Source organism: Cyanistes caeruleus, chromosome 2 (assembly GCF_971803275.1).
Source record: "Cyanistes caeruleus chromosome 2, bCyaCae1.hap1.1, whole genome shotgun sequence".
Taxonomy (NCBI): domain Eukaryota; kingdom Metazoa; phylum Chordata; class Aves; order Passeriformes; family Paridae; genus Cyanistes; species Cyanistes caeruleus.
Window position 1 is genome coordinate 5,757,285 of NC_141702.1, and position 14,566 is coordinate 5,771,850.

General features: G+C 42.3%; 1 protein-coding gene across 4 annotated transcripts in view; it reads left to right on the plus strand.

Annotated features, from left to right (window-relative positions):
• Positions 1-14,566, plus strand: part of RUNX2 (RUNX family transcription factor 2) — a 216,193-nt gene that overhangs the window by 145,970 nt on the left and 55,657 nt on the right. For 2 of the 4 annotated variants that reach the window (XM_086875606.1, XM_086875604.1), the window contains one exon: positions 1,842-6,716. The exons of the other annotated variants lie outside the window; for them this stretch is intronic. In XM_086875606.1, coding sequence (XP_086731732.1) covers positions 1,842-2,320 — 479 coding nt within the window. In that variant the 3' untranslated portion in view covers positions 2,321-6,716. Of the gene's footprint in view, positions 1-1,841; positions 6,717-14,566 lie in introns of those variants that run through there. 4 annotated transcript variants of the gene reach the window in all.

A 14,566-nucleotide genomic window follows, 5' to 3' on the forward strand; every position in this document is an offset into this window, starting at 1 on the left:
ACTGCCCACTTAAAGCTCTGTGCTCAGTATTGTTAGAGATGGAGGATTATAATCCCCAGGTTTCAGGCTGATTTGGAGGCTTGGCCAGCTGTGGGCCAGGTCCTCCAGCCTGAACCCAAACTATGCCTGAGTTTTGCCCCACTGCTGCTTTTAGATATCATTGTAGGCATGGGTTCATGGAGCTGGGAGAACAGGCAAGAATAGACATCTAAATCCCAAAATGTGCCACACAAGGTGGCAGAGGCTGTTGAGTCTGCTGCTTACTAGCAGAGTGGATCAGGAACAGAAGGGCTGGAGAGACCTTTCTTTTGCACAGCAATGTCAGCAGGGCACATGTGAAGCCTGTCTGCAGGGAAAATCATTGCTTCATCTTAAACTGAAGATACACAGAGTATTTTAGTGTTTAGCATATCAGTTTGGCATCTAGAAGACGCCATATTTTCATTTTAGTTAAGTCAAGTTCAGCAGACTGACAAAGAGGTGAGTGAACCCTGGGATCTGGAGGGCTGTTAAGCTATAGGTGTGTCAGCTGGGAAGTGCAGGGAGGGTCCATTTGATATCATGATTTTCCCCCTTTATTTATACCCTACTCTTTTCAGCTCTCTGTAAGTATATGTGTCAGCTGCATACTGGTTTATTGCATTTGCCTCCTCTTGCTCTGCACTTCTTCATTAGGCTTTCCCTCTTTCCTTCTGTCCTTTTCCCACACCCTCTCTTTTCCACTCTTCTGGATCTCAGTACGAGCTTTCACCATCTTTGTGTTCTGCTCCTGTCCATCCCACAATCTCCTAAGCACATCACCAAGCTAACGTTTGCTTTCCAGTTCTGCTCCAAAGCTTTGGGTGTTTGATGTGGGATTAGAAATTAGGCAAAATGAGTTTACCCATCCCTGTTTTGCGTTAGACTCCAATTCACAGCGTTAGCATCCAGACATTCACAGTAGTCATAAACTGTGTGGTCTTTTTTTTTTCAACCAGACTGCAGAGACTACATATGAAAACAAATTTTTTTTCAATGGCAGGAAGAGTGTTGGGCTTGTAATTTTCCATCAAGTTCTCTGAGGAGTAAAATCTGCATTTTTACTATCAGCTCAGTGGCCTTGTCCATCCTTCGGATGCAGCAAACTGGTTTTTAGCCAAAGGAAGCAGCTGAGTGGATTCTCACCTAAATAAATTGATTTAAGGCAAGAAGTGGGTCTTAGTCACCCCAGTGTAACTCCCCTGGTGTCAGTGGTGCAGTTAACTTGGTGTTGCCAGCTCTTGTAGCTTTACTACAAGTTGCACAGTGATTTCTGCTTTTCTGGAAATCCCAGCTCCTGACAGCCTGTGCTGAGGTGGGAATCTCAGCTTTTATGTGCAACCAGACCTGAGTTTCTCAAGAGGCTCAAGCAAAAAAACAGAGACACATAACCCTCAAAACTCTGAAACCAGAAGGCAAATCAACTCCAAGTCCTCCTTTCTTTTTTTGGCTCTTTTTCAATCTCTTGATTGTAGCAAATTTTTTTTTCCCCTTTCTTTTTTTGACTCTTTTTCAATCTCTTGATTTTTGAGATTTTTTTTTTCCCCCCAACCCAACTCATGACCTTTGACCACTTCAGGTTGGCAATGCTGCTCCCTCCATTGGCATCGGTGGAGTTAGACAAGGGATGAGTTTGGCCCAGCACTTCTAGAAGACAGATGTATGACTCTGATCCTTGCAATGTATTGCTTGATATGATCTGCTGTTCTCTTGGGGGCCAAAAGAAGTGGGTTATCTTAGAAAAATAAAATTCTATCATCACGTGATACAAAAAATGGTATTTACAGAATTGTTTTCCCCCGTCTTTTGTTATAATTTTTTAGGTGCTTCAGAGCTGGGCCCATTTTCAGATCCCAGGCAGTTCACAAGCATTTCATCCCTCACTGAGAGCCGCTTCTCCAACCCACGAATGCACTATCCAGCCACCTTTACCTATACACCGCCAGTCACCTCAGGCATGTCACTGGGTATGTCCGCAACCACTCACTACCACACCTACCTACCACCACCCTACCCTGGCTCTTCCCAAAACCAAAGTGGACCTTTCCAGACCAGCAGCACTCCATATCTCTACTATGGCACTTCGTCAGGATCATACCAGTTCCCCATGGTGCCGGGAGGGGACCGCTCCCCTTCCAGGATGCTCCCACCGTGCACCACCACGTCCAACGGCAGCACACTGCTAAACCCTAACTTGCCCACCCAGAGTGACGGGGTGGAGGCGGATGGCAGCCACAGCAGCTCCCCAACCGTCTTGAATTCTAGTGGCAGGATGGATGAGTCCGTTTGGAGGCCGTACTGAGATTTCTTCTGTAGCCAGCCCGACCTCCGCAAGCCAAAAAAAAAAAAAAAAAAAAAAATCCACCAAACCACCAAATGGTCGACTAACTACGAAGTGCCTGTTTTTTTGTTTTATTTTTTTTTTTAAGAAAAACAGATTTTACCAATATGTGCAACTGTGTAGATGGGATGATAATGGCCATAAATAACACAAGAGTTACCAACATACCACAACCCATGTTTCAGATTATGTGAATCAAAGCACATATTTTCTTTTTTTTTTTTTCCCCTTGGAACCATTTTACCTTGTTTTATATTTAAAATGTACTTTCTACACACACACACACAAAAAAATCACCCCTTTTTTTTTTTTTTTTTTTTTGGAATTTTTCCTTCTTTTTTTTTTCCCCCTAGAATTTGTAATAACTAGTGAGTACTTTTGCCAACAAGGAGAGAACGGACTCCCCGGCTATCAGGAGAAACATGGTGATGCAAGGCAAAGGCTGCATTCCCTTTTATTTTAATAAAAAACCAAAACTAACCATGAACTCCAGATACAGTTGCAATCATACAACGTATGGGACCCTCTCCACATCTGTAGTGCAATTCACCTGGTTTGTATTGGTGCACATAAAAAGGAAAGCAAAGAGCAAGTTGCTTCCATTTTGCTATGATCCATTCAGATGAAAACAGCTGTCCCAAAAAACTCTGTCCGAGCCTTGCTGCGGATAACAGTTGGAATTTCTCTGTGTTCATTGCTTTTTTGGTTTGTTTTTGGGTACTTAAAGAGAATGAGTTTTCAAGTTAGGTGAGCCAACCCCGGGGTTTCCTTTTTGCTTTTGTATCCGTTCGTTTTGCCTTCGATTAGCCAAAAACCAAAAATAACAACCAAAACCTTGAAAAACAAAAAAACAAAATGTTATTACTTATGCAAAACATGAGAATGGCAATATATATTACTAGAGCCAAAACGGTATACATAGTATTTGTGTTCGGCTATGTTCTTTTTTTTTCTTTTTTTTTTTAAATTATAAATGTGTAAAATTTGAGGTTGTTTGCTAACATGAATCATCATTTAAGTTTAAAAGAATATTTATAATTATTTAATGACATTTGGACCCTTTAAACGTTTCTTAATGTAATGATATATTGACTTCGGTCTCTAAAAATGTTTTTTGTTTTGCTTTATTACATTTCTGCAATAGTATAAACCTCAGACCTTTACCCAACTCTGAAAAGCAGTTCCAGTGTGAACCAGTTTACAATATGACTTAAAAACAACAAACCCAACCTAAATGCATCCACATCAAATGATTTTGGATGTAGGATCTTTTTATATAACTTATGAAGGAAATATTGTGTTTAAAATATTTTTATTAGCTGTCTGGTTGCCTTCAACACAGTCTTGCCTTTTAATCAGTAGTTGTGGAGACACTGGAAAAATGGTAGGAAGGATGAAATATTTTCCACCCTTCCCCTAATTTCTTCTTCTCCAAGGATTTTTTCTCAGAACTTCAAAATTTGAAAAGATTCATATTTGAAATAGTCTATTTTGACAGCATAATTTGGATTTCAACAGGGTTTTTTTTTTTTCCCAAAGAAAAATCAAAACTGTTTCAAAGCCCATATTTTGCAAATGATTAATTGTTAAATATCTCAGAAATGGGATTAAGGGAGAAATGGTGAAACATTTTCCCCTCCCCTTGCAATTTTAGCCCACTCGGTGGAATGGAAAGGTTTCAAACTTGAGACAGAAACTGCCTGGTAGCGAGTCACCGCCCGTTAGCATTAAATGCGGGAGCCATGCGGATGCTGTGGTGGCTCCGAAGGTGATGTGGCTGTTGCCGTGTTAGAGGGATGAGCACAAGGGCAGCAGTACTCACCTCTGCCCACACAGAAGACATAAACTCACTTTCCAAGCCACCCTGGGGCTCCCAGGGGTGGCACAAACAGAGCACCCAAACCCCAGCCAGGCTGTGGCCAAAGCACCCCATAGAGAGGCCCCAGTTTTGCCCAGCCCAGGGCTGCTGTGGCAAGCAGGGAGGTGACATGGCATTGTCTGGATGTGGTGGGAGCTGAGCCATCCTCCCCACGCTCTCCCCAGGCAGGTGTTAAGCCTGGCTTAGTGGGACGTACAGCACGTGCCAGTGGTCTTGGCCAAAGCTCCCTCTTTCCACTCCCTCAGCCACCGCTGCCCGCAGCCTCCTCCAAGCTGCTCCTTGGGTGATCTTTGGCTACCTCCAAATTATGGCAGTAAATCAACGTTGGGCACAGCCACACAGAGCCGGACACCACCCTCACTGCTCATTAGCAGCGAAGCTGTTAAACGAGCTGCCATTAGCATGGTACATCCCTCCAATCTGCCTGATGACGTGCTCTTAAAAATAATAAATTAATAAAGTCTTTGCCTTCTAAAGGTTGTATACCAAGTATGCTTAAAGTATAAGTAAGACACTTTGTTTTTCTTCTAATACTTAGTTTTCCTTCAAAGATGGAAGCTGTAATTGATTCTATTTATTGTTGGTTTGTGGTAGCTTGAAGCATACCACTGTCCATTTATTTGTAACTGTAAAGTAACGTTTGTTAGTCTCAGCAGCACTTAAAAAACCAGTGTCTGGTTACACATTTCAGTTTTGTTTTTTGTTTAGTAAGCAAGAGAAAAAGAGATGTACTGCCAGTGCAAGCTGTTTCCTATTTAATAAAAGGTACTATATTTGTACATTATTTGTTATTGCTGAGAAGGGCTTTTTAAGGTTTACTGTATGCATATTAAGTAATTTTTAGGGTGCTTTTGTGTTGAAATGTTGTTAAGAGTGGCTGCAGGCAGCAACCCAGAATTTCTTTTTTTTTTTTCCTTAAGACTTTGTTGTAAAATTCAAGCACTTCTTTTTTGTTTCTGGATAAATCCAGCACAGACCAGACTTTTGTTTTGCCCAATACCGACAGGACTCTGTTTGTGTCCCCGTGGTTTTCCAACTGGACCTTTAGGGACAAACGTTGAAAACGTTTTCTCCGCCCAGTCGAGGCACGTGTGCCTGATCCAGTCAATCCATGCCCTCGCCTGACCTGGCTCTTCCTGCTTGAGATAGGAAGGAAAGGATTTTCTAAGTACCTGTGGACAGAGGAGCACCAGCCCCTTGACTTTCAGTAGATCCCCATGGTTCTGAACCCTCCTGGTGCCTTTGGAAAATCTGTCCCGGTACATCAGGCTGGTCATGGAGGGAGTTGTGCAGGCTGAGGCAGAGATCCTCATCAGAGCTTTCAGAAAATGCTTTCAAGGTCACTTGGAAATGCTCTTGAATAAGATTTTTGGACCCAAAAGGTGCTATGTAGTGAATCATACCAATTTATCTGAGCTTTTGTGAGGTGGTTGGCATTGATTGCAGAACAGAATTCTCTCAAGGTACGACAGCCCTTCTCTTGGGGCAGTGACAATCTTTGGCACCGGTCATAGATTTAAAGAAAAAAAATTGCCTTTTTTATCTTCCAGCTCTCTTATCCTACCAAAGATTTACTTCCAGCACAACAGGCACAATGTCCCTTTTGCTCATCTCCCCCCTTCTAAGGGTAACCAGATCAGGTACAGTGGGTCGGGACAGAAGAGTAAAGCAAATTATTTGTCCAACAGCATCATTCACGTGGCGTTTATAGTTTCCTTTAAAAGCCCAGCTGCTGCGTCTTCCTTAGCATTGAACCTTTGTTGCCAGCAGTCCCCTGAGCAAAGATTTACCATTTTCCACAGGTACCATCTGCAGTGGGGAGAATTTTGCACTTTCAACCTGAGCAAAGCAAGGCTCAGCCCCCTGCTGGGCTGCAGCAGCAGCAAGCCATGAGCAAAAGCAATAATTAAACCTGGATCAGCCATGAGCTCAAAGAAGCCCCATTCTCTGCCCCCCCTGAATTTCTTGTTGTTTTTAAATAGAATGCATTTCAGTTTAACATTTTCTGAGAACTTTTTTTAGATGTTTGTTTACTTCCATGTTTACAGATAACTCTTTGCTTTTTTTTTTAATGCAGTACTTTTAAGTATATCAGCCAAAACCATACTTTTACAGTAACTTTAGGTAATATGAGTGACATTCCAATTTTTTTTGTTGTTGTTAAATATGCTTTACCAATCTTGAACTTCCGCTGGAACAAAATATTTGTAGCATTTTGTGTAAATACAAGCTTTAATTTTTTTATTTTTTCAAATGCTGTCACCCAAGATTTGCTTTTCATGCACATATTGTACAAACACACTCTGCTTTATGCCACAGACAATGATTGTGGATCAGTTTACTTCAACTTCAAAGGGACTATTTGTATTGTATGTTGCAACTGTAAATTGAATTGTTTGGCATTTTCTCATGATTGTAATATTAATTTGAAGTTTTAATTTCATTTTCAATAAAATGGCTTTTTTTTTTTTTTGTTAATGTTCTTCTACGCTTCTTTTTCTTCCTTGTCTCTTCTTGGCACCAGGCAGGGTAAAGCAAGCACATGGTAGGACATGGGATCAGGCTGTCTGTGGCTGACCCATCAATTTCTGCAGCACTTGGATTTTCAACTAAATATAAAAAGCAAGTTTCCAGGCCCTTGGGTGGTGAAAGACACCTTCCAAACCTGATCTCAAATGTCACTTCTTTTCCTGAGCCTGCAAATTATCGAAAGTTGTTTCTTAGAGGAGTGCAAACTGCTCTTGTTCATCTTGCTAGGTCATTAACTCTAGAACCAAACAACTGGCATTAGCCAGGACATTCCCAGGGAAAACTGGGATAGATTTCTAAACTGGGAGGGAGGGATTTGGATTTGTGGTGGTTTTCCATTATGGGGGTTGAGCTATCTCCACCTCTTCCTGGTCACACCTGAGGAATGCAGTCATAGATAATCTTGTGATTTGCATGGCCTGAGGCAAGAATAGTTTTCAAGCAGCAAAAGATGTATGGATTGGGAGGGGACTGAGGGAGGTTATTTTTCCTCCAGCTTAGTGTCAGGTGTAGGAGGAGATGCAACTAATGAAGGTGAGGTTAAGTTCACCCAAGGCTGTCTGCAGGAGGAGAGGACAGGAGTTGTATGCAAGCTTGTGCCTGGTTTCATAGTAAGTTCATATCCTTTTTAGCTATTTCTTGAGTCTGTGAAAGAGAAATAGTAGCACAGAGAGGTGTGAGGTTCTGGTCGTTTAGAGAAACCTTTTACTATGAAGTTTAAGTATTACTGATACTGATTTTGGGAGCTCTTGTTGGCTTTAGCATGGACCTACACGTTTCTTCCATGGTGGTTACAGCTTGAGGGTGCTCTCATTCCAGCTCATAATCCAAGTCCTGACTGTAGGGAAGTTTTATCCAAGAGTAAGGAACCAAGCAAACCAACCAATGTGGTATTATAGAAATTGTTTTGGGGGGGACTTATGCTACAAGCACTAGTGCTAAGACTTCCTGCTGCCCTCTGGCACACAGATTAACCCATCTCAGCTATTCACTGCACAGAGGGACCCTCATTATAGTCTTGCTTTCATGGTGACTTAATCTAGATTCCCATCACTGGAAATAAAATTTTCTCCATTTTGTATGATGAAGTGCTGGAACAAGTGCCATGGGAGATTGTGGCACTCCTGTCCCTGGAGATTTGGAGGACCCAACTGGTAAAGCATGGAACAACCTGGTATGACCTCGAAGTTGAGGCTGCTTGAGCAGGAGGTTGATCTGGAGACCTCCCACGATCCTTTCCAAATTATCCCATGGGCCTGTGAGGCAGGCTGGGAGCTGCCTGCTACAGGTTGTTGTCTGAGATAAAAACTGCTTGTGTGACTGTATGGAGAACACATATTCAGCTAAATGAAATCTGAATAAAGAGGTTGGACAAGATTAAACTCATACATAGGCAGGTTACTGAGAAGTTACAGTGATCTCTCTATTTATAGAGTCATAGAATGGTTTGGGTTGAAAGAGACCTTAAAGATGAGTTTTGTTTGTTTCTGCACATTTCTCTGGCATATCTACAGCAGACACAGGTCAGCACAAGGGCTGATAAAGCCAAACCATCCCTCTAATCCAGTACAGTAGTTCCCACTGAATTTCATGCTGGGGATGTTGGTTTTGATTTTTTGATTTGTTTACCCTGCAGCTTAAGAAGGCAATTATTTTGCCTTAGCAAAGAAATCAACCACTCTGGAGGCAAGTTACCACCCCTGGTGAACATGGAGGACAGCCTTGTACAGAGACATGTGGAGTGGTGGGGGCAGATAAGACTCAAACTGCTTTAGGAGACAGCAGTTAGAGATGTTTCCTACAAGGGGTGGTGACTGCTGTTTTTCCCATCTTTCAGTGTCAATAAATAGCATCTTGGGTTTGGGTTGTGAGGGCTGAACACCAGCTCTGAGTTGCTGGAGTTTGGCCTTGCTGGTCCCACACAGTCATACACTGCCGCTCCCTGCCCACCTCAGTTTTAACTTTTTAATTTCCTGTGGCTGTGAGCAGCACTGGAAGGGCTCAGAGCAGCCACAGGCCTAAATCAGCCCTTTTTGTGCCTAAAACAAGCTCTTTGGGAGAGGTGGGGGTGAGAAGAAGCAGGGTATGACTTTATGGTTCAGCACCAAACCCTGTTCTGACACCAAATAAAACATTCATCAAGCTGTTTATTGGGGAAAAGAAGGAAATAACCTCAGTTATATATCCAAGGATTGACATGAACTGCCTAGTTACCTTCTGCATCATCAGGAGGAAATGTATTCATATTTTGGGGTGAAATCGCTCCCCTGGGTAACCTCTCACAGATGACCAGTGTTCTGCAGCCTGTGGGGGGTCGCACTAGAACATGTTTTGGGTAGGGGTGCAGTGAGTTTGTCCAGCTCAGATACTCACCACTTGGATGAATGCCTGCAGAGTACAGCCCAAAAGCATTATTCACTAGAAACATTTGTTGGATGGGTAAAAAATTATAAACAAATCTGTTAGAAATGTATAATCTTTGGACAGGGTGATGGGGACAACTGTGACATAAAATACTGGGAGCAGGTTGAGCATTTCTACTCAACATCTTGAAGAAAAGTTTTAGTACAAGCTTAAAGCAAAAAATTAAATATTTATCTCAGACCTCCTGGGATTATCATTTCTCTTTAGATCTACTGGTGAAATGTCAGTCTGGGATGTGTGGAGATGTTCCCATGAGGACTGTTTGTGATATTTGTATGATTTCGGAGTGGGGAATCTCAGCATTTACCCCTCTGGGAATAGGAAACTCTAGGCACCAGTAGCAGATAAAGCCATGAGATACAAAGAGAGCAAAGCCCAAACTCCCAAAAGCTTCTGGTGATCTGATGCAGTGCAAACAAATAACTTGGGATGTACAACATCACTTAAAATTGAAGTTCTCAGGCCCGCCCTGCTACTCCTGTGCACATTTATTGCATATGTTACTTAGTGTAGATGCAACTTGCATTTTGAATGTTGATTGTGTTACCTAAATAACAAGCAGACTTGAATTTCCCTACTCCAGTTGTGTGAGAGTTGAGAAAATCCCTATATTTGTAAGAACTTAAACATTATTATTAAATAAATATTAGTTTTACTTCTGTAGCTGAGAAATTTCAGTATCATCTGTGATTCTCCAGACAGCTTGGGACTTCTCTTTTAATACCTCAGTTTCCCTAAATATAGATCAGGGATTTTGTTGTTTCCCTACTGTGTCAGGGTGTCTTATGGGCTCTGTGTTTACAAAGATCTTTGAACTTTAGTTGTTACTGTTGTTGTTGTTTAGCTTTTTTTACTACAAACCCAGTGCTTGGTCTCACACCATTGGATAGTGTCCTTTGAAGCAGCACAGTTCTAAACCACATGTTTAGAAAAAAATGACCCAGTTTCCAGACTGCTGATCTGGTCAAATAACAATGCGGAGCTAAGGCCAAGTTGTGCTGCCTCAACAGATTTACTCAGGATTTGTGGTGGGGCAGGAAGAAAAGCAGAGATCTCTGCAGTCCGTGGAGGCAGCCCTTGGCCGCTCCCTCCCGGCAGCTCACTCGGGATGAGCAGCTGGATCTTGTGGGATGTCCCAACACTTAGAGAAAAGCAAACAGCCCATGTTAACGTTGATACATTGCAGCAACTTGCCAGTGATTAATGCTTGCCACGAGGCCAAATTCAGATGGTGATTACACCAGAAGAGATCAGCTGAAGTCCCTCTATTAATAGTCCCGTGGTTTTGGACGCAGCATTTTCCTACCCGTAAGTGTGGGTGTAATCAATGAAGGGTCACTGAAGTGCTGGTTGAGTGAAGTGAAGGAGTCTCTGTTGGTCTCCTGGCTCAAGAGAGGCTCAATGCAGGACCACAGCTGCCAGATCATCTCAGCAGGGCTGTGCCCAGCAAGTTTTGGTGTCTTGTAAGCATGGAGGTAAAGTCAGGGCTTCAGTGGAGCATTCTATCCCCAAGCTTCTCTTGATGTCCACTTCCAACCTTCCAAAGTGCAGTTAGCAACTTTTTCCCCAGCATCTGCACTAGGGTTTCGTTTGTGCCTGCCTCTGACTTTGGGCACACAAGGTGCAGTAAGTGTTTAAAACCTTGTTGCACATCTACAGGGCTCCAGTGCTTAGTGACCTCTCCTTTCCCCCTCAGCTGTATTCATAGAATCACAGAATGGTTTGTGTTGGAAGTGACCCTAAAGATCATCTTGTTCCACAGCAAAGAATCTGTTCCTAGTATCTCATCTAACCCCACCCTCTGGCAGTGGGAAGACACTCCCCCATGTCCTGTTATTCCATGCCCTTGTCCAAAGTCCCTCTCCATCTCTCTTGGAGGCCCTTTAGGTACTGGAAGGTGCTGTGATTATTCCTCCAGCCTGTGACTTTAAGGTCCTATTAAATATTAAAATCAGAGCCTAAACACTAAGGCAGCTCCTCAACCCCCCACAGCTTGTTTACTTTTTGATTTCCAAAGAAGTCCTTAGTAGCTGAAAATAATACTGCTACATACAAACACTCTGAGACAGCTTCTTCCAGGAAAACACAATTTTTATCCCTGCTTCATGTGTGATGTGTGAGGCTGGTTGGCAGTCATGAGGAAATAGGAAGGACAGGCTACAACAGAAGGGGTAAAATACCCAAATAATCCAGACAGATCTCAGGAAACCTGGATGCAAAGGATCTTTCTCCATTTATTACCAGTAGTGGTGTTCTCCTAAAAGAGCAGGGTGCTCTCATCTTTTAATAATAGCCAGGTCAGATGCTAAAGTCTCTTCTGCAAATACTATAAAAGTGAGGAAAACAGCTGATTTGTGTTAAGATGAACACACCAGGAGAATAAGCCAAAAAAAGTATGAGAAATCTCTAGAGGTCTGTCTTTGCAATGCCACTTGGCAGCTGGATCTTACAGTCAGGACTGAAAACTCAGCCTGTGCTTCTGTCCCTTCACTGATCGGTCACCGTGTGTAGAAGAGGAATTCCTGCACTGTCTGGGGATTTGGAACAGTGCTGGCAGAGATCTCACCCTCTGTTTTACAGAGCTACAAAATTCACAGCTTTTGGGGAGCTGTAGAAAATACCAATTCAACAAGGAATTTTCTTGACATCCTCATTGCCATAGAAAATGGTTCCATGCTGAGTAGGGGCCAGTGGTTTAAAATGGCATTTTTGTTCCATCTTTTTTTGTACTTTCCCCTCTGCCCTGTTTTTGTTCTCAGTATTTTTTATTTGTCTGGAAGACATTAATTCAAAGTACTAGATAAAGACAGGATTGGGGTTTCATAACGCATTGTATTGAGCATTAAGGAAGATGCCTGTGCCTCTCTTCACACTGCCCTCTTTTCCTTATGTTCGGCACAGGAACTGTTTTCTTCTTCTGGGCAGGGGTGTTTGAAATCATAGTAAAATCACTCATGTTTGTAATGTGCTTATAGGTATTGGATGGAAAGTGTTAGAGAAAAGTAGAATGCATGGTGACATTATAATTTTTATTTCTGCAATGGGGCAATGCTCAAGAGAATGAATTAACTGTGTATCATGGCCACACATTTTTCTCAGATGCTGAGGGGCAGTCCTCACAAACAGTTCCTAGAAACCAGAAAAAAACCTATTGTGAAATGATGGGAAGGACTCATTCAGTGTTTAGGATTGCTGCCTAAGGACTGCAGATAAAATTGTTTATGAAGAACTTGTACAACCCCTTTCCTTGCCAGCAAGGGTAGGTTTGGTACGTGCTGTTTCAAACCTCCCTGTCTCTGCCCAACCAAAAGGATCCCTCCAATTGTTATTTTCATAAGTTTACAACTAGGAATTCATTTTGATTGTTCAATTTTACAGGGCACAGAGACTTTTTTTTTTCTTCTGTGCACTGCTTTTGTTTATAAAGGATGTTTTTCTGGGATGGTCATGTCAAGACTGGCATTTTATTGTGGGCATCTGCCCTGGAGCTGTGCATGCCAGAAAACACCAACAGATAATGTGCTGATGTTCTGCAACATGACCTGATTATCATGGATTTACAGAGCCAGGTGTATGTGGCACAGAGGGACAGACCTAGCACCCACACCTGTGGTGAAGGATGGAAAGAGGATCCTCCAGTCATGGCTGAGGGCATTTTCTCCTGCTCAGAGACAGCTGTCTGTATCAGGTCTCACCATCTGGAGAAAATTTAAAATAGAGATAATTTAGGTCACCTGCAGTGTGACAACCAAGAGACAGGAAAACATAAACCACTGGTATCTGAACTGACCGTGGCATGCAGGAGATGACACCTCCCCAGGGCTGTTCACGTGGGGACACTGGGGACTTGCATCCGTCCATTGCTTTGGGACTGAGGGCTGAAACCCCAGTAAAGATGGACAAATGAATGCACACAATAAACAAAAGTCATCTCAGATGCAAATCACCATGCTCAGATCCTAGCTTTACAGTGGAAGTAGTAGGGCCCTGAAACCTTCCCCTCTTCCAGCTCCCCTAGCAGGTATTGAACATGTGGGCTCAGTGTGCAGATCTTACTTTTGGCTCTGTCAATAAGCAGAGCTAAAACTGGAACCAGTTTGCACTTTGAGGAAGTGTAGATTTGCTGAAGTCACTGCCACATTTAATGTCACTATTGGCCCTTTGGCATTTCAGTTACTGCCCTGTTAAAGTATTTTAATCATAAACCCAAAGGAGCAGCATGAAGGGATCCATCCCTTCCCTAGGTGTATAACTGCCTTCATCACTGGTACATGCAGGGCTTCTCCCATCTCACTGCATCCTTTCAGCCCCACAATGAGATTGTGGACCAAAATCAGGGAAAATTGTAGAAGCCTGGCTGTTGCTCTTTGGTCCTGGAGACATGTGAAGCGGTGCACCCAACAGAGAAAAGGACAATACTGAATTTGCAAAGGTTTGGTGCTAAAGATGAGAATGACCACAGACCTCAGGCCTTACAAATGAAGTATCATTTTTCCAGTGCTTCTTTGCCACCACTGCAAATGAGAAAATAAACCTCAGAGATGGAAGACATGAAGTGCAGAAACACATCCACACCTATGTGCAAAATGAGAAAGGGGGCAATCAAATTTGCAGCTCTCTCCCAGAATGAGGAGTTCACTTTCCTGAGAATGTTTTCTTAAACTCACTCTCTTCTCAAGGGTCTGGAACAGATGGGTACTAAATAAAATTTGTGTAATGCTTTAGATTGGTGCTGGTGAAAGTATGGGATATGAATAAGAATATGAGTATGATTTTGGATCTGTATTTGCCACCTTGTTGAGTTGATATTATTTAATGGGAAATAGTATTGGAAACAGGTAAAAGTATGTATGGAACAAGGGAGTTGATCTTGCTAAGAATCATGCAGTTCCTGGTTTATTTAGTTGCTTTTTTATAGCATAAAATGGAGTAACTGTTTTCCTTCCAAGGGTTTTTGGCTGCTTTACAGTTGTTAGGAAATTGGTATTTCTTCATAAAAGATGTTTTAATCATTTGTTAATATCTGTGATGAGGAAAACTTCAAAGAATTGAAATTCATTTGAATTGAAATGTGATGCCATTTTTCCAGAAAAGTCCAGTACCTTGTCAGTAAAAAACATTTCTCCTTGCAAGTCAATACCAATCCAAATTAAAAGGAAAAGGAGGGTCGCAGTTTGAAAATTATTTTTCTGCCACAGTTGTGCACTCTACTTTGCCCTCTTTAGGTTCATAATAAAAGCTTAAAAACCTGTTATTAGCAGGATATACAAAAGAATTACTTGCTTCAGATAATAAACGGTAGAATAGAGAAGCACTCTCTAATGTTCCTTTTGGCTTTGGGAATCTTTGCTTTCTGTGCTTGTGAGTGGATCAGC